At 33.4% G+C, this 19286-nt stretch overlaps 2 protein-coding genes across 4 annotated transcripts; one reads left to right on the forward strand and one right to left on the reverse strand.

Moving 5' to 3' along the window:
* The first annotated feature begins 468 nt into the window (after positions 1-468).
* On the forward strand, positions 469-11507 carry LOC133790937 (protein ALWAYS EARLY 2). Of its 3 annotated transcripts, XM_062228785.1 has the most exons (20): positions 470-796; positions 1530-1714; positions 1822-1920; positions 2219-2281; positions 2387-2464; positions 2576-2747; positions 3507-3757; positions 3845-4184; positions 5491-5562; positions 5856-6130; positions 6257-6313; positions 6563-6874; positions 6970-7148; positions 7297-7579; positions 8305-8505; positions 9337-9501; positions 9816-9959; positions 10067-10282; positions 10588-10878; positions 10997-11507. In XM_062228785.1, exons 2-20 carry the CDS (start codon positions 1547-1549, stop codon positions 11159-11161), a joined length of 3531 nt encoding a protein of 1176 aa, XP_062084769.1. In that variant the 5' UTR covers positions 470-796; positions 1530-1546; the 3' UTR covers positions 11162-11507. The 3 variants fall into 3 exon arrangements, with proteins under 3 accessions (XP_062084771.1, XP_062084769.1, XP_062084770.1); XM_062228786.1 differs by lacking the exon at positions 9816-9959; XM_062228787.1 differs by lacking the exons at positions 9337-9501; positions 9816-9959 and having other exon boundaries at positions 469-796.
* A 788-nt stretch (positions 11508-12295) lies between these two features.
* On the reverse strand, positions 12296-18419 carry LOC133790938 (sucrose nonfermenting 4-like protein). Its single transcript, XM_062228788.1, has 13 exons — positions 17480-18419; positions 17237-17324; positions 16889-17065; positions 15862-15963; positions 15528-15587; positions 15267-15356; positions 14480-14614; positions 14083-14227; positions 13824-13997; positions 13432-13495; positions 13260-13329; positions 12818-12935; positions 12296-12683 (listed from the first exon to the last, which is right to left on the reverse strand). The coding sequence occupies exons 1-13, from the start codon at positions 17608-17610 to the stop codon at positions 12583-12585; spliced, it is 1455 nt and encodes a 484-aa protein (XP_062084772.1). The 5' UTR covers positions 17611-18419; the 3' UTR covers positions 12296-12582.
* Between the last annotated feature and the right edge of the window lie 867 nt (positions 18420-19286).

The following is a 19286-nucleotide window of genomic DNA, read 5'->3' on the forward strand; positions in this document are numbered from 1 at the left end:
AAATACAATAAATAATTAATATTGATATTTAACTTTAGGTAACCCGGTAATTCTCTATTATTATGATATTTGACTAAGAAGATTCTCTATTATTATGGACATCAATATATATATTAATAATATTTATAAAAATTTTAGCTATTACAAAATTTGTTTTGGATTTTTAAAATATTTAAAAAGTATAATATAATAATAATTAAATTGAAACGTATAATAATAAATTTAATTATTTTGATAGTGTAACATTATAAAGTAATATTTTCTTAAAATAGTATTTTTTTAAAATAATAATCTAGATTTCTTCTCTGTTAAAAAAGAAATTCAAATTTGATCCGCTACGGTGGGTCGTATGGAAGGAAAGAAAGAGCTACGAATACAAAGCGTAGGATGACATAAGGAATACCCGGGAACGGTGATGAAGTGGTTAAATACAAAAAGGGGTAGTCTCCCTCCTTGACCTCACCATCCACACACCCAACACCTTCTGAAAATACAATACAATACAAACCCATCAAAAAGATCTTCCAAATGGTTTAGCCCCTCTTCCCCAAACCCCCCACAGTTCAAGTTTCGCGGCAACGCTATTCTCTACTTTCTCTCCTCTTCCTCTTTCTCTCTCTAAAACGCTTTCTCTCTCTCTCTCTCTTCTGGTCAAAGTTGCTTCAAGAAGAATCGCTCTCTCTTAAACATTATCATTTTTTGTTTTTGTTTTTCTCTACAATTGGTTCAAATTTAGATTCTGATAAACCCTACCACCGCTAAGGTCCTTCGATCTATGACTTTAGGGTTTGGAAAGGTACAGACATTTGAATTTTGCGATTTTGTTTTTTTTTTTTTTTAAATATTATATTTTTTGTGAGTTGCATTATTTTTTTTAAAAAAAAAATTAAAAGATTTTCAAATTTTTTGATTTGGCGTTTTGATTTTTCTTCGCTGTTGCTCGTTTCGATAGTCAAAATCCATTTTGGGTTATTTAGCTGCAATTTGTATTGGAGCATTCCTTTTTTTTTTTTTTTGAATTTCTTTGCATTTCAAGACTGTTTTTTTTTAAATATATATATTAAATGATTTTTTTTTATCGATTTCAAATTTGAAAATTCGTTTGCTTTTCTGAAGTCGTAATTAAGTGAAAAACTGTAATTTTAACTAAAAAATGCTTTCCTTCCTCCTCTATTTGAATTCTTCAGGTTAAAGAAGGTAATGGAAAATGCTAAAAAAAAAGAGAAAAGAGAAGATTTTTCTAATTGCGAGATGATTCACTGAGGTTTATGTGTTGTGCTGATATGTCTAATTCGTCTTGCTTTTAACTTCAATTTCTTGTGAAATTGAGGTTTTTTTCTTCCTTTTTATTTTCGGTAGGAATCAGGGGATTTGATGATATATTTTGTCTGTTATTTTTCTTTTTCTGCCATACTTGGTTGTTTGCGCAGCCCCCTTAAATTGGTATTATTAGAATTTAAATTGTGAAATTGAGTGTTTTGTTTTCAGTTTTCTAAACTTGCTAATGATGATTATGGAACTTTTTTCAGATTTGGTGTTGCACTTAATGGCTCCAACCAAAAAATCTCGGGTGAACAAGCGGTATGGAAGTGCAGTTTCTTATTCTCCGGAGAAAGATGTAGGGATTTTAACTAAGAACAAGCAACGAGGTTCAGTGTCGTTTTCTCCTGATAAAGATGGCGGTGGCGGGAACTCGAGCAAAAGCATTCAAAGAGTAATTCTAGATTTTTTTTTATTATTTTTTTCTTCTATTCTTGGATTTGTGGAAATTATGGAAGTATAATTTTTTATTGATTTCTTGCTTGCTATCTTTGTGTACAGAAGAAAAAACTATCAGATAAGTTGGGATCTCAGTGGAGCAAGGGAGAGCTTGAGCGTTTTTATGAAGCGTATAGGAAGTATGGAAAAGATTGGAGGAAGGTATGCCATATCTTATTTCTTGATACAGTTCCATTTTTGGGATTATTTTCTATTTAATTTTATTTTGATAAATTAGAGATAAGCTAGAGCTTGTCAGTGTGATCACATCTTTTAAAGTTCGCTTGCCAACTGTCTGATATAAATTATTGTATGCTTGACAAAGATATATTGAGGAATTTCCGTTGTCTATCTTCATAGGCACATGATAGTGTGTTCTCCATCTGTTTTGAAAGATTATTTTTTACACATTCTGTTTTTCTTTCTTGAGTTTAGATTGTTGATGTCTGTGGATTTCTAGGTTGCTGCTGCAGTGCGCAACAGAACTGTCGAAATGGTGGAGGCTCTTTACAGTATGAATCGGGTACATGTTTTCCATGGGTATTAGATTAATATTACCATGATTACTTACTTTACATCTTTGTTAGGTAAGTTATTAATTCTGATTTGTGTGATTTTGGTTTTTAAGGCATACTTGTCGCTGCCAGAAGGGACAGCTTCTGTGGTTGGCCTTATAGCAATGATGACAGATCACTATAATGTTCTGGTAAGACTAGATTAAGTTGCATCTGATTTTTCGGGACAGTACTATTTCCATTAATCTTTACTGTGGAATCAGATTTGACCATGGCTTTTCTTTTCAAACTTAAATTGATAGGAAGGGAGCGATAGTGAACAAGAGAGCAATGATGGTTCAGGACTTTCTCGAAAACATCAAAACCGCAAGCGTGGCAGAGATAATTTTAACACCTCAAAAGATCTTTTCCAATCTCACTCAGTTGCTTCTACTGATGGATGCTTATCATTACTCAAAAGGAAACGCAGTGATGGTAAAATAACATGCTGTTTTATATAATTTATCAAGATCTTTTTGCTGGCATTTATCAATATTAAGTTTGTTTGCTCTAATCAGTTGTTACTCACTTATAAATTAATGACAATGAGGTTAAATGTGTAGAGATATTGATGATGTGCAAAATTATGCTGGGATAAGAGAGCAAAAAACGAACAGTTGTATGTTGGATCTTAATATTTGCCTTGTTTGGAATAACTATTTATGAAATGAGAGAAGTATGCAAAGGTGGAATATTTTTATTAATAAAAGACAAGAAAAATTTATAACAAATGAATGTGTGCACTGAAACAATTAGGTGATGTCACAGATTAATTTCAAAAGTCTTTCTCCATGCTCTTATTTGTGCTCTCAATTGTTGTTACCAAAAAGAACCCAAAACCTGTAGAAACAGAACAATCTTTGAAGACTTGGAAAGTTTGTGATAAGTTGTTAGAGTTAAATTTTGGGTTGTTTTGTGATTAGATTTTGAAAATAAATTTTGGAACGGTTATAGAGAGATTTATAAAATATGCAGGAGACCTAATTTCTGTACAATATTTGGCAGAAGATAGTTTTATCTCATGACTATCATTAAAGTTGACTAGCTTTTGTTGACTTCCTCACCCCCCTCCTCTCTTATGTTGCTGATTATTTGATCTGGACATCTACTCTCAAAGTGAAACAACATTGCTGCACTTACTAAATTTCCCACCTTCTAAAACATGAGTTCCATTGTGCTTTAACATCATATCAGGTAGCCAGCCTCGTGTAGTTGGGAAGCGGACACCACGTTTTCCAGTTTCATACTCACATAAGAGAGAGTATAAGGAAAATCAAATATCACCAAATAGGAAGGGCAAAAAGGCTGAGAATGATAATGATGATGCACATGTAGCAGCGTTGGCGTTGACTGAGGCTTCTCAAAGAGTAGGTTCCCCTCAAGTTTCTACACCATACAAGCATATCAGCTCTTCTCCTGCTCAGAGCTGGGAAAGATTAGCACTAGTATGTATTGAAGTTCTTGTGTTATGCCAGTGCAACTATTTTCTGTTTCTGTAAAAATAACTCCTTTTTTTTTCTATGTAAATATAGCGCTCACAAAGACTTCGTGATACTTCGGTGGATGACGATTGGTTTGAAGGTAGTGTTGGAAGCAGGGGAGCTGAAAATGGAGATTATGGAAAGGATGCTAGCTCCTTAATGGCTATGGAAGGTGTTGGTACAGTTGAGGTTCATCAAAAGGGGAAGAAGTTTTATGGAAAAAAAGAGAATGTTGAGGATGATGATGGTGGGGAAGCATGTAGTGGCACAGAAGAAGGGCAAAACGTCAGCAGTTTGAAGGGAAAAGTTGATGTTGAATTTTCAAATACGAAAGTTGAGCGAGTTTCTCCGCAAAGTCAACGGAAGAGAAGCAAAAAGCTATTTTTTGGAGGTACTTTTTGTCACATTACAATTTTATATTTGGTTCTTTGTTTAACCAATTTAAAACAAAATATATATATATTTATCTTTAAATGAGTATACCTATTTTTTCTAATTTTTTACTACACATTTAACCTTGAGTGAGCAGAACAAAATATACAACTGTATATCTTTTATTTCAACTCATGGCATTTTACTGTCAAATACACCCCATCTTTTTATAATTATAAATAAAATAATCATAAAAATTAAGAACAACATTTTGAAGAAAGTGATGAGTGAATATTAGTTTTTAAAAAATTATGAGTGGAATAAAATTGATGCAAGTGTATTTACAAAAAAAAAAAAACTATAATTAGGAATAAAATTTCCTATAAAATAAGTGTTAATAACCTAAAATAAATATAATATTTTGTAAATGTAGTCAATTCAGTTCAGAGTGTCTATATAATATTTGAAAGTTGCAATGTAATAAATTGTGAATTGTTTTCGGGCAATGAGAACAAAAACAAAATACAAAGTTGAGCTTTAACGAATTCTTTTTCAAATTGCTCTACTTTTTTTTTACCAAAACATTAATTTTTAAATTTGCACCAAAACATTATACACCTACGAAATCTGGTAAGAATTCGTTAGTATTACTCTATTCAATTCGTTAGTATTGAAAAAGAATTCGTTAAAGCTCATATCATTAGTATTACTCTATTCAATGGGAGAATATTATTTTGATCCCTGCCCTTTAGTTAAATAGCACATTTGATCCTTGATTTTTGAAAATTTTAATGATAGCTATTTGTTTTACAAAATCTACTAAAATTTAGTCAAAATTTTTCGTAATAAAATCATTTAACTTCATTAAATATAATTTTAAATAATTTATTATATATTTTTATTCATGGAACCAAAATTAAAATAAAAAAATGAAATATTAAACAAGATTCATTGTCATATGAGGTTTCCAAAATAATAATAATAATAATAATAAATCAATTAAAAATGTATTAATTCAAATAAAACAAGATTAAGAATGCCTTGTTAACAAAAAATTCAACCAAAATAAGTTGAAGGGTTAAAAAACGTTATCATTGAAATTTTCTAAAATAAAAATTCAAGTATGGTATTTAGCTACAACATTTGGTGCAAAATGATATTTTTCCTTGAAGCATACAAACTCAGATGAAAATATTCTATATGTAAACACCATATCCATGTAGTGTACCTCGCACAGTTACTGATTTGCATATGGTTATTTAAATTTTTGCTTCTTACTTTTAAAGCTAGCCTTCTTGTAATAGTTCTTGATTTTTTATATCCAGATGAAAGCTCTGCCATTGATGCTCTTCAAACTTTGGCCAATTTGTCGCTCATGACATGCACTATGGAATCTGGTAAGCACCTTTCAGTTGTAGTATGAATTGTTATGCTCTTAAGTTATCCGGAATGCCATGTTTTCATTCCGATTTAAGATTGAATTAATATCTATTTACATCTAATAAATTTAGAAGGTATTAAAGTTCGATCTAAATCTAAAATTTAGATTAAAGTTATTTCTCAGGGATCATTGTTGTTCTGGTGCAGCTATTTTGAAATCTGTCTTTCTTATGCTATGTGCCTTGAAATGATTTGGTTCTTGTTTTCTTATGGTGGCTTCTCATCTTTTATCATATTCTTGTGTATCTAGAATCATCTGTCCAATTGAAGGAAGAAAGAACAACTCTCGATACAGAAGAGAAAAGCAGTGTACCTGAAGCAACAAGCCAAGTAAGAAACAAAAATAAACTCTCGGGTGCTAAACAAAAGGTACCCCCTGCAATTTCTAAAAATAATGGTACTATTTCCAAAAAATCCAAACTTGGAAGGGATGCAAATGGTGATATTAATAATGATTCAACAACGGCACAACTTCATTCTGACAACAAATTATTGAAAAGGAGGCGGAAGTCCTTGATACCAAAGGTGAACACGAAATCATTCTTATCTTGTAAAAAAAAATTCATAAAAGTCTCTCTCTCTCTCTCTGCCTCATCGATTGATGTCAGCTTATTGGTTGATTTAATGCTAATTTCATTTTTTATTCTACAGATGTCAAAAGTAGAAGCTCGTCTAGATGCTATTCTAAAAGGAACTTTTAAGATAGAGGTATAGCTTTTATAAAACAAAGTAAATACATTAAATTTATATTCATTATTTGAGGCAATTTTGGGGACAACAGATGCAGTCTTGTGATAAGTATTGAGTTATCAAACAACACAATCTAAAGTACAATTCTGAGGAAGCACAGACCGAAACTGGTCTGAATGTATTGATTATGGTTGAAATACATGAGAAATATTTCATTTGACTAACTATTATCATATTATTTTTGTCTTTGTGTTATACTTGTTTTAGGATATTTGTGAAGAGGAGAGTAAACCAGTGATTAAAGGTAAACGGAGTAGCCAAACTTCTACTCCTTCAAAACAGTGGAAATCAGTAGGATCATCTGAAGGTTCTTTGAGTAGTGAATATAACAGAACTGGAAGTGGCACTGATTTAGTTGTATCAACTACCCAAGTTCCTGCTGCCAGCCATGTTAACTTACCAACTAAACAAAGAAGTAAGCGCAAAATGTATCTACCCCGAACATTGCCCACCAAAGACATCAAGTCTACGGAGAATATTGTAAAACGGCAGGTTAACAAATATTCCGCTTTGGCAGAGGTAAGTTTTAACCTTTTATTTATTTGTTTTGTTTTGCTTTAAATCATAAAACTATCTAAAGTTGATTAACTGATGCCTTTTCATTTCATTTGTAGGAAAAGCTTTCTTGTTTCCTATCATCAACTATGGTTCGAAGATGGTGCACATTTGAGTGGTTTTATAGTGCGATCGATTACCCTTGGTTTTCCAAGAGGGAGTTTGAGGAGTATTTAAACCATGTTGGATTGGGTCATATCCCAAGGCTAACTCGGGTTGAATGGGGTGTCATTAGAAGGTACACCTCCAAACTAAGCTTTAAGCGTCTAGCATCAATTAGCTAAAAAAGTTCTATGAAAAATGCCTGCAAAACATGATTAAAATTAAGTCCTCATATGAAAAATGCCTACAAAACTTGGTTAAAATGTGATGTCTTTTTAATGCAGCTCCCTTGGAAAACCTCGGAGGTTTTCTGAACTTTTTCTTCGCGAAGAAAGGAAGAAACTTAAACAGTATCGAGAATCTGTTAGAGAACATTATACTGAACTCCGGACTGGTGTTAGGGAAGGTCTCCCTACAGATTTAGCGAGACCTCTTACAGTTGGACAGCGGGTGATTGCTATACATCCCAAAACTAGAGAAGTTCACGATGGAAGTGTGCTTACAGTTGATCATGATAAGTGCAGGATTCAGTTTGACCATCCTGACATAGGTGTTGAATTTGTCATGGTACTGGGCTCTTTTTAAATTTTCTCTTCATATTTTATTTTGTACATGTTTATTTCTGGGGATGGCTTTTGGATTTTTATTAGCTGACATGGGTACAAGCAGTAGAGAAATGCTGGATATATTTATATATGATTTTTTAGTGATGGTGAAAGTTATAATTCCTCCATTGCCAGCAGGTTTGAAAGTTTTTTCTAACTTGTCTTTATTTCTGAAGTAATATAGTTATTTGAACACTTGGTTTGATTTTCCAATTTCAGATGATAATAAGTACGTAGAGCTATTTCTTAGAAATTATATCAATTTGTAGTATTATGCAGGAGCTTTTTGCGAATTATTTACCCATATATAATGAGAGAGATTCTATTTATTGATTCATAAGAATATCATACAGAAAAAAACATTAGATGCCTAGGAGAAGTAGTAAATGCACACAGCTTGATTAATGGACTGCGACTCTAAGAGTGTCAAGTAGTTCATATTTTAGTTGAGGTGTATTAATGAATTATCCCAATGGTTTGATTTATTTGTTTTATTTTATCTTCAAAAATAATATTTTAGTTGAAGTGACTATTTTACCACTGACTTCTGCGAATCTTCATGAAGATGGTGTTTTATTTTTTTTCCATCCACCTTATTTTGTTCACTTTTCTTTTTCTAAGCAAAGAGTGACATTTTAATAGAAGTACCATCTCTTTTTGGGAGAGTAACGGAAGTCTTATTTGTAGGATGTTGATTGCATGCCTTTAAACCCAATGGAGAATATGCCAGAATCTCTTAGGAGACAGAACATTGCTATTGACAAATTTTCTCTTACATCTAAAGAGGCACAACCGAATGGGAACTTTGGAGGGCCTGTGATGTTTGCTTCAAGTGGGCACATGGAGAAAGCACCTACATCTATGAATACCTTGGGAAAGCATGGAAAGGTCAGAATGCTTATTAAAGAAATTTGATTTCATATATCTTCAACTAAACCTTATCAAAACCCGTTGCATGTTTTGATCTACTTTCCTTTATATGCTGACCTAATTTTGTTCCTTATCTTTTTATTTTCTGGATTAACATTCGTTTTTCACATTTAGAAGTTTGCAGTTTTTATTTTTTCTTTTTACAGAAAGTGCAAAACAATTTAGCAATTCTTTTTATTTTATTTAAATTATTTAACTGGGCATCATGAGTTACCCTTCCTCTGTATGTTTAATTTATGCATGCGTTAGCTGTCGGTTTAGATATGCATATGGTTTGCTTCCTTGAAGTCTGGGGTTTGATTCCCAATGGGATCTACCTGGCAATAAGCGATTTTTTTCCTCTGAAGAGGAATTTATTCACTTATTAGTTTAATAAAAAGGCTATAACATAGAAATTAAAGACTTGTAAGACATTCATTACAGCCAGCCATACATCAGCGTGTGTGAAGTTTGTCAATGTCGTGCTTGAAGTTTTTCCTTTGAAGTGCTTGCTATAGTAATGAAGCTAACAATGAGTTTTTGTCTTCTTCCTTGTTGTGCTAGCTTTTTGTGCTAATACCCCTAGAATTTTCTCATCTGGGAAGTTTTAATGTAAATTTTAGATGGATTATGAACAGGGATGAATGGATGCATAGAATTATTCATGTTAGGGATTTAAATGATAAAAATTTAAGATTAGGGACGTACGTCAGTGCAAAAGACGGAGCAAGTTAGGAATTTCATCTGCAAAAAACCCTTAAATTAATTGCTCTTCCATAGATTTAATTTATTTAAATGTAATATGTGCAGGGGGATACAACCCATTCTGTTTCTCATTTGAAAGCAACAGCTATTGACATTGTTAGTAGTACCCAACCAATAGCCTACGGTCAATCTTTTATGGTGGCAAACAACCAAGCTAGGGAAGCAGATATACGAGCTCTTTCTGAGTTGACTCGTGCTCTTGACAAAAAGGTTATAAACCTTTGGCTTATTTAAAAATAGATTTTTTTTTATGGAGTGGAGGTTGGAGGAGACCTTGTTCTTATTATTCTTGTCGAGTGTCTTCTGGGATATTTTGTTGCCCCACCTTGGTTCGATCTAGTTTATCAAATTATTAGTCTGCATATTTGGTCACCCATGGCATTTTGATTCACCATGTTGGCATATTGTGTGTACCTGCGTCTTGCTGAAGATTGACGGTCTCAATTGGCTTCTTCTTTCACTCTCTCCCTTTCTCTCTCTCTCTCTCTCTCTTTTGTTTTTTTTTGTTTTTTTTTTGAGTTTAGGAAGCATTGTTGACGGAGCTTAGAAAAACAAATAATGAAATACTGGAAAACCAGAATAATGGAGACTACTCTTTAAAAGATTGTGAAATGTTTAAGAAGCATTACGCCACAGTACTTGTACAGCTAAATGAAGCCAGTAGCCAGGCACGTGGCTTCTGTCACTATATATATATATAATATATTGTCTATTTTCAGCTACTATCTCTGCTTTGACTTCTTAGCTGCATCTAATTCTTTGTTCTGACACGCAGGTTTCTTCGGCTTTGCATGATTTGAGGCAACGTAATACTCATCCAGGAAATGTCTTGCTTCCTGGTTTGAAGACCCCTATCAATTCCACTACCCACAGTAACGTTCCAGGTTCATTTGATAATTTTTCCATTTCTCAAGACTCAGGATCTAATGTCGTTGAAATTGTTAAAGGATCAACAATAAAAGCACAATCTATGGTTGATGCTGCTATTCAGGTTCGGAAGCCCTCTGCTTTTTAGTCTGTCAGCATCGTTTGTGTTTAATGCAAATGCTATTTAATTATTGATCTATACATGGCATGAACATTAGGTTTTCTATAAATTGTATATTTCTGTTTCTACTTTGAAGTCCACAAGTCATCTAAAGATTATGTTCTGCTGGGTTTGCGTCCCTCTGGTAGTTTAGACTTGGTTATAATTTAATGGATAGTCACCATTGCTGCTTCAAATGTTTAGTTTTCTTTGTTTTGGTACTTTGTAAATATTTTTAAGGAAGTGCATCTGATAAAGTAAGATTCCAGGCATTTTCTTCGAGTAAGGAAGGGGAAGACGCCTATGTGAAGATTAGAGAAGCTCTAGACTCTCTGGATAACAAGTCAGTGACATCGGAGTCCAGAGTATTAACGAACAAGCCTCAGGAGCAGGTCAATGGAACATCAGGCCATCGCAATCCATTGATCTCTTGTACATCGGAGCCTGTCGTCACCGGTGATTCATCTGCTTTAAATTTGCGTACAGATTCTGAAAAAAGCGAGGCAAAAGTTCCTTCAGGCATCATCTCTTCATGTGTTGCTAGTTTGCTCATGATACAGGTATAACTCATAAATTTTAGTTTTCAACTCAAAAACTTAACAGGCTTTGGCTTGCGTTTAGTGATTCAATAAAATTTCCTTTGAATTAATCGTTTACTTGTGTGTGTGTGTGTTGCAGACATGTACAGAACGACAATATCCTCCATCGGAAGTAGCTCAAATATTAGATACAGCCGTCTCAAGCTTGTATCCATTGTCTTCTCAAAATATTCAAATATACAGAGAAATACAATCGTACATGGGTAGAATCAAGACTCAAATATTAGCCCTCGTACCAACTTGAGTTTGAAAACTCGTAATCTGCTCAATCTAGACAAAGAAAAAGGGCAAAAAAAAAACCCCTTTTACTAAATCAAGCAGAACGAGTAATCATTCACATGTGGTCCTGTTAGTACTTGAATTAGCTTGGTGTAAATATGGTAATGGGAAGAGCTTGAACAGTTATATGTTTATAGCTCTCTCTTCCCTCATTTCTTGTGTTGTATAATTTAATTTTTTTTGACATTCAGAAACAGATGACGACGGCAGATAAAACTGGTGCCAAATAGTAATTATAATATAAGCTGGGTTGTATTTCCATTTTCTTATTTTGAAATGGACTTGGCAGCTGGCAATCTTTTCTTTTTCAACTTTGCTATACATCGTGATTAGAACTTTTTGAAGTTCCATATCTTTTGTTTTGTTGTCACTATATTTTTTTGTAATTAAAAGGACTAAAACTCGGTTTACAAAAAAGAAAATGGGGGCTGGAATGGATTTTTCTTTCTTTTTACAGTTGCTACTAAATTACACGACTCACTCAATTAATACACTCCACATTTCAATAAATAATAACTTGATAAGTTGGTATAATTTCTCTATAATATAATACTTCAATTAAATATTAAGATTTTATTGTCCACATTATTAGTTTATAGAAATTTTGCTACAATTAATCAAATATTAAGTGAATTAAGTTCGCTGTAAGCTTGATGTTTGACAGGCAGAGGTGAAGATTACTTAATAATAACATTTTTCTTCGTTCAAAGGAGTGAAACATAAATTTTCAGGAAAAACGTGTAATTTTTGTTTTCTTTCCGGATTGCAATTTTCTATTATTTAACCGATATTGTCAAACTTGTGATAGTAATTACCTAACCAAATTTCAAACCGTTTAATCTTGCTAACTAGGACACCTGTACCCAACGGTCAAACTAGAAAAAGAAAAGGTCAACAAACATTATGATGCAAAACAATTTTAAATAAATAAAAAAGAAATAAATCTAGAGGTTCTTGGCAGTAGAAAAACTAAGAAACTAAATGTGATGAATAGCAATTTTGAGTAACTAAAAATTGATCACAGAGCCACTTGTTTTTATTCTTTTTCCTTTGATATCTTATTTTGTTGGCATTTGATATTAAAGATAGCAAGCTGAGCTGCACCAAGATGGTTTTGATATTAATTTGGTCGTGAAACGAAAAAAATAAAAATAAAAAACCAGTCTTCACAATTTACAATTTTTTTTGGGGGGTAAATTTCTATTCTAGAAAGGTGTATGCTTTTAGAAACAAGACCGTCCAATACAGAGTAGTGGGATGATCAAATGAGGCATTCGAAATGCAGAAGAAGTGAATAACTTAAAAATAATTTTGCCAACGAAGCTGATCAATTTGTCCAATGCTACTACCATAAAAAACCTCAAAGAAAATTATGATCTACATATTTTAAGCTTTTACCCCTAGCAAGAACCTGAACACATCACTCAATGAAATGATTCCTTCGACGCGCTTGCTTCCCGCCTCTACAATCACAAGTCTCCTAACGCCTACAAGAAGAAGAAAAAAAGGCGCTAGTAAAGACTATCCTTCAAATAAGCTATTGAAATGCCTTTCAAAGTAAAACACTTTGAATTAATGTGAAAGATAAAGGTTAAGTTACAGATGGTTATTTGCAGTTTACCAGGGTTCGCCAGCCGCTCCATTACTTTATGCAGGGTATCAGACCGCAAACACATCTGACATCTCTGCCCATTGAAGAAGCCACGAGGAGAATTCACATCTTGTCCCAGTTGCAATGCCTGCAATGGTATACACAAAAGCAAGGATATTGAAATCACAGGAGTCAAGGCAGGAGAAAATGCAATGAGCTGACAAACATTTTTGATATATTGTTCAAACCTGAAAGTATTGTGGTCATTGCATGGTTTAGTCAATTCAAAAGCCATTTTATGGTTCATATAAGTCAGCTTTTGTTAAATGCTAATTTGTACAACCAACAGTTAGTTGTGCATGTTGCTTACAGGATTTTTATAGGGCTTGTACTACTATCAGGTTTGGATGTTTATTTTATCAAAGACAAATGAATAGAGACGAACACAAGAAAGTGACAATTTAACAGTTACCTGCTGGATACTCATTTCATCAAGGCTAATCTGTGCATAAGTTCTATCTTTAGCCAAAGCAGTGATATCACTGTGAAGGATATATGATACATATGTTAGCTCCAGCTGTATGCATAAAAAGAACCGAGAGAGACAAAGGACACAACAGAATTTGAGAAAAAAACAATAGTACCTCCGTGAATAAATATCGAGCAATGAATTATTGTCATCAACTATGGGTACTGAACTGACTTCAGCTGTAAGAGAAAATTGAAATATAAAACACCTAGAGTCTAGACCCAGATATTGGTTAAAGAGAAACCAGCTTTGTAAAGTTCTATAAACGAAAGACTAAAGATGTGAGTAGTAAAAGACCAAACAGGTTCCAGTAACCTGACAAAGAAAATGCCTCTTTTCCTCAAACTCATCCATCACATTATGATCAATAAGGGGCTGCTACAAATTTCTCAGTAATGAAACATAGTACGAGCACAATTATAGGCAAATGTGATAGTTGGCTGAAAAAGGAAAATATTACTATAACTGAAAACCCGAAGCAGATAGATAGGGGTAAAAGAAAATCACCTTGAACCAATAAAGATAGGGCATCACTCAGAGAGGCATTGAGTTTCAACATTGCAAAAGGTCGTCCACTTGGCTCTCCAATTTTTGGAACCCAGGTGCCCACAGGAATAGCACAAATTGGCTGTTGAAGAATGGGCAAGGAGCTGGAAGCATGTCTAAAATGCCTACATATACCTGAGTGTAGACGATACATTCCCAAGGATTAGCATTGATTATTTATGTTATGCACTTCAAACTAACACACAAGTAATAAGCTTACATTTTAGTATTCCAGACAAGGAAGCAAGATGTAGCAGTTGGGGAAATGAACCGTCTTGTGAAGAAGGTTGGACAATGGGAACTGTGGCCACGTTATAATTCAAAATTTTCAAAGCAACTTCTTTGAGAGAGTCATATGGCCCAGCCTGAAAGTTGGAGTAGTTTTCAAGTAGAGATACAACAAGGCACTAGCTAATTGAACTGGGCAAATCAATTATTGCAATCAATCACAGCATAGCCAAACATTAAAGTACATGACAATTCAAGGAAAGCAAACTTAATACTTCAAAAGACGGACACAGACAGGTTAGCTCTAACTACTTAAAAACCTTTCAAACATTATATTATAAGATCCTTAAGCTCCAGAGTCTACGCAACTATTGAAGGTTTCTACTTACTTGGATAAGATTCCGAGTACAAGATTCCCCATTGACTTGAGTTGGTATAGAGAGGCTAGCTTTTCTTTCTTTCCAAGCTGCTATAGTATGAGTTTCAAGCTCTTCCTCAGCCAAATTTGGTCCATGTCTCCGGAGCTAAAAAAAAAGATCATACATACTCGTTAAACTAAGTGTGCATGTATGTATTACCCTAAACTTGCAAAAAAGCAACAATATATGGACACAAACTTCTGTGCAAGCCAGACTTCTAAAAGCAAATCTGGCAGTTATGGATATGGCACTTTTTTGTTAGCATGTAGATTCGTAATACACTACATGCGGATCCAAGCAGGTTCATGATCATCACACTAACTATGATATTTTGATAAGAAGGAAACATTTAAAGTATGAAAACTTTAACAATAACAAACACTAGTATGACTCAAGGATTTTCACAAGCAAAAATATTAAAAATAGTTTGATCTGACAATCATTTACCAAGCAAACAAGAATAATTAATATCTTGACTTGCAAACCTTGAAAATAAACCAGCCTAATAACTAGGACGCAGACTCTTCCTCGAAGCATTGCTCAACAACTGAGATCACAAGTATTTTATGACTGACAGATAAAACTTAGTCTTGTGCACAAGATAGATAATCACAATCATGAAGTATCTATCTGTTGGCAACCATTGTATTACATCTACACTTCATGCTTTCTAAATTTTGACATGTAAAAAGGTTTTACCCCCAAATCATATGAGTGCGCATTATAGAGAATAACAAAGCAGTTCCTTAGGACAAACCTCTCTCAGAATGAGGATGAAGTCCAATGCAGTAAGAACAGCAACGAACTGACCCTTGGAGAAATCCCAGAGAGGAGCCACAGGAATGCCCTGAAAATAACATGTAATAGCAAAACAAACAACTGATAAATTAGTCACTAGTTAGTCAGAAAGCAAACATATAAAAAAACGCACACGCACAATACTTAATCACGGGACTAATACAAAACAAAAGAAGCACTCCTCCCCCTTTACCCCGCCTTGTGCAAAAAATATATCTACCTGCTCATATAGAATGTGAAATGCCTGCTTTACTGGTAGATTAATATCCAATGCAACGACCTGCAACGTTTGACGAATTATGAGCTTCAGCATATTAAAGTGCAAAACACAAAACACTGAATATACCAAAGATGAGAGTTAAGCACTCAAGCACGGAGCAATTATGAACTTCAACATATTGAAGTGCAAAACACTGACCAATGAATATACAAATAGACTAAGGAAAAGGGTTAAGCACTCAAGGAAAAAGCAATTCTGAGCTTTAGCATATTAAAGTGCTAAACACCAACCCATGAATATACAAAATAAATTGAAGTGGGTTAAGCATTCAAACCTTGCCCGACTCAGGAAGCAAGTTGTAAGCAGTATTTGTAGTCAAGAACATAAAAATACGGTACCGAGAGACCTCTACATCATCCTTTGATAAACTTGGTATCTGCAAAAGACCACCTGACAAGATGACCTAACTTGTAAAGCAAGATAACATTAAAAAGTAATAAAATAAAGCAGCAACTCTCTACCTAGAATGAGCATACTAATAAAGAGAAACACTTCTAAATTACCATTTAGCCATTCCAAACTTGGAATCCAATGAACTGAATTAAGACTAACTGTTCACGATTATTCCCCCTAGCCATCAAACATCATATTAGAGGGAATGTGCTCCATCGAGGCCAGTGCCCTTTTTATCTTAAAATAATGACTCAAGTGCAAGAGTGTGTAGAGGGAAAACATTCTCAAAGAAAACTAAGATCAGAAAATTGATTAAACATAATTGATCTTCTTCCAGACACTTGAAGAGATTTCTCAAAGCTTATGCTTTAATTCTAAAAAACTCTTAATTCTTTTCCAAAAACGTGGAGGACTTAAAGATGAAGATCCATATTCACAACTTTGCTTCACAAAATCCTAAAGATAAGAAAACAATTCCTAAAGTATACTCAGAGGCATTACAAAAATATACAGTCAACCAGCTAAAAAAGGAAAGAGAACTATTAACTACAATAAAGGAGAAACAATCCCAAAATCACTGCCATGAATTCTGTCTACGCAGAATCAGAAACTACGTACAGTGACTACAGTCAACCTCATCAACTGGAAGAATACCGGAAAGGAAACATAAAACTCCAGTCTAGATCCTTTGATTTTTCCATACAAAGAGGGCAGTAAAAATTTTGAAAACTAAAGTGATAGCCTTTGTGTTATCTAGCAACTGAAATAATTATACTTCCTCAGTTCCTTTAATTGGATTGCTGGGTGTTTCGAAAACATAATTTAGGTTTGATGCTACACTCACAAATATTAGAAAATAAGCAGCAAAAATAAGAGGCAGACCAAATTAAACTAGCGAAAATCCTTACCACAGGCATGAAGAATTCATTATCTACATCCATACTACCAGGTGCTTCAGAAGAAGCACCTGTCAGAGCCATGTCTGACTCTGTAGATACCGTGATAGTGTTCACGATGCCATAATCCGAATTCGCAATAGGCTCGTTCTCATCATGCCGCCACTCTCCATCGACATTAAATTTATACTGCATTATATACAAAATATGTATGCATCAGGAAACAAGATAAGGCTATCTCTTAAGATTTCGATGTCTCAATACGTAAGCATATCTCATCTCATCTCAACTAAACCATTAAAGTCAGGTTTTTCCTATCAGGTTTGAGTTCAACAGTTTCAATCATAAGCATTCCTTAACCTGATGGTATCCCGGAGTTAAATTCCAAACAACTTGAAAGAGAGTTGAACTTCCTTCGACTGGAGAAAGAGGTATATTGTCTGCCCACCTGTACATACAAAAATCGATCTACATCCATATTACATATCCAAATTAAATTGATAACATGCATAGAACTTTAGTCGGAAACCATAATTTTTCTCCAACAAAAGAAGCAGTTCAAATCCAGTTAATGCCATTCGATTCATAATTCTAGTCTCTAACCTCGTAAAAGAACCACAAAGTAGAACACTTCTTCCACCGTAACGCCACATGAACAGAGTCGGGATTAAAACCGATCCGGAAACTCCACCACCACCACTCTCATGTCCTGTATTTGGACCAGAAACAAACATTTCCCACCAAGTTATGTACTCAAAATGCAAAATTCAAACCACCCACTTGTGTATCCACCACAAAAACCCAATTCCAATCACAAGAAACTAATCCAACAAAGATTTTCCAATATCTTCTTCATAATCCACTTCAAAACCCATCTTTCTCTACTTAAGAAACAAAAGGGGCTTCTTTCTCAACAGGGATCCTCCACAGACACAGCAGAGGACCCCTTAAAACTTCAACATGCAGGGCCAGCAAATAAAAAACACAACCCACCTAAACAAAAAAGCCTCAAAATTCTTTCAATCAAACCCCTTTATCCCAAATCAACAACCTTTAAAGCAAAATCACTTCAATCTCACTAGTTCCCCAATCAATCCTCTCAATGCAAAAACTTGCAAATCTAAATAAGGAAAGCCCCCCTCAATTGCTGGCTAGCTTTTCCAATTAAGTATCTGACTCTATTAAAAAAAAAGTCAACAACTCAAACTGCTATGGCTAACCCCTCAAACCCTGAATCATCCCCAATCCGAGCTCTGATCCGACCGAAGTAGACACTTCAAACCCCAAATCAAAATCCAAAGGCTCTGAAATTGGTAAATGGTGGATAGTAGAGGAATGGCTAAGGGGTAAATTAGAGGGAATTTTAGGGGTGAAGAGCTGAGAAAGGAAAAAAGATAAAGAGAAAAAGCCCTAATTCTGGTATGAAAGCTGACAAGGTGTGCGTGGCATTGTTGGATCTTCAAAAGCGCTTTTGGGCTCTCCAGTGAAGAATCTCAAGAACGCACACCAAAAATAAAATTAAATAACAATTATATTAACTTACAAAAAAATTAAAATAAAATGAAAGAAAATAATAAAACAAAGTAGGGAACAATAATTATGACGACTCTATTAATGTAAAAAATAATAATAATAGTACAATTATACACATCTTTCTATGAAAATAAAATAAAATAAAAATACTGTAAGTTGAGAAAATATAAAAAATGGAGTATTTATATTTTTGGTACAAGGCCTTTGGATTTATTAAAGTGCTTTTTGTATTTTTTTGTTCACATCACAAAAAAGTTTTAGAAGCCTTAAAGTTTAGATCAATATTTTATATGAATTTATATAATTATTAATGGAAGATATATATATATATAGTACGTTCAGATACCCATTTTGTTTCAACGCAAAATTATAATTTTGTATTTATACTTAATAATAACATAATTGACTCAAATTACATTGTTGTTGTTCTTTATGTTATTGGAAAATAAAAATACTTACATTTAAAATCAGTAACACACTATTAGAAGGGTTTTTCTGGTGATGGAAAATCTTTTAAAAAACGTTTTGCTAAAAGTTTGATAAATATGAATGTTTAGCTAATCATAAATAGTTATATAGTGTAATTAATTTTTTTCTTCTCAATTTGAATGAATTGTACTTTCATTTATATTTATTAATTATTATTATAACAAAAAAAATTATAAATTCTTTTTAGAGAAATTATAAAAAAATACGGTAATTTTCTTTTTTTCCATTTATACGTGCTTTATTATTTTTTCTTTTATTTCTGTATATTGTTTTTTCTTTTCATATTTATATTACACTAAATTTACTAATTTTAATATTGCAGTTTACTTACTAATTTTAATATTATTGTTTGGTTTGGTGTAATTAGGAATGATAATATTCAATAGGG

The sequence above is a fragment of the Humulus lupulus genome, chromosome 7 (genome assembly GCF_963169125.1).
Source record: "Humulus lupulus chromosome 7, drHumLupu1.1, whole genome shotgun sequence".
Taxonomy (NCBI): Eukaryota; Viridiplantae; Streptophyta; class Magnoliopsida; order Rosales; family Cannabaceae; genus Humulus; species Humulus lupulus.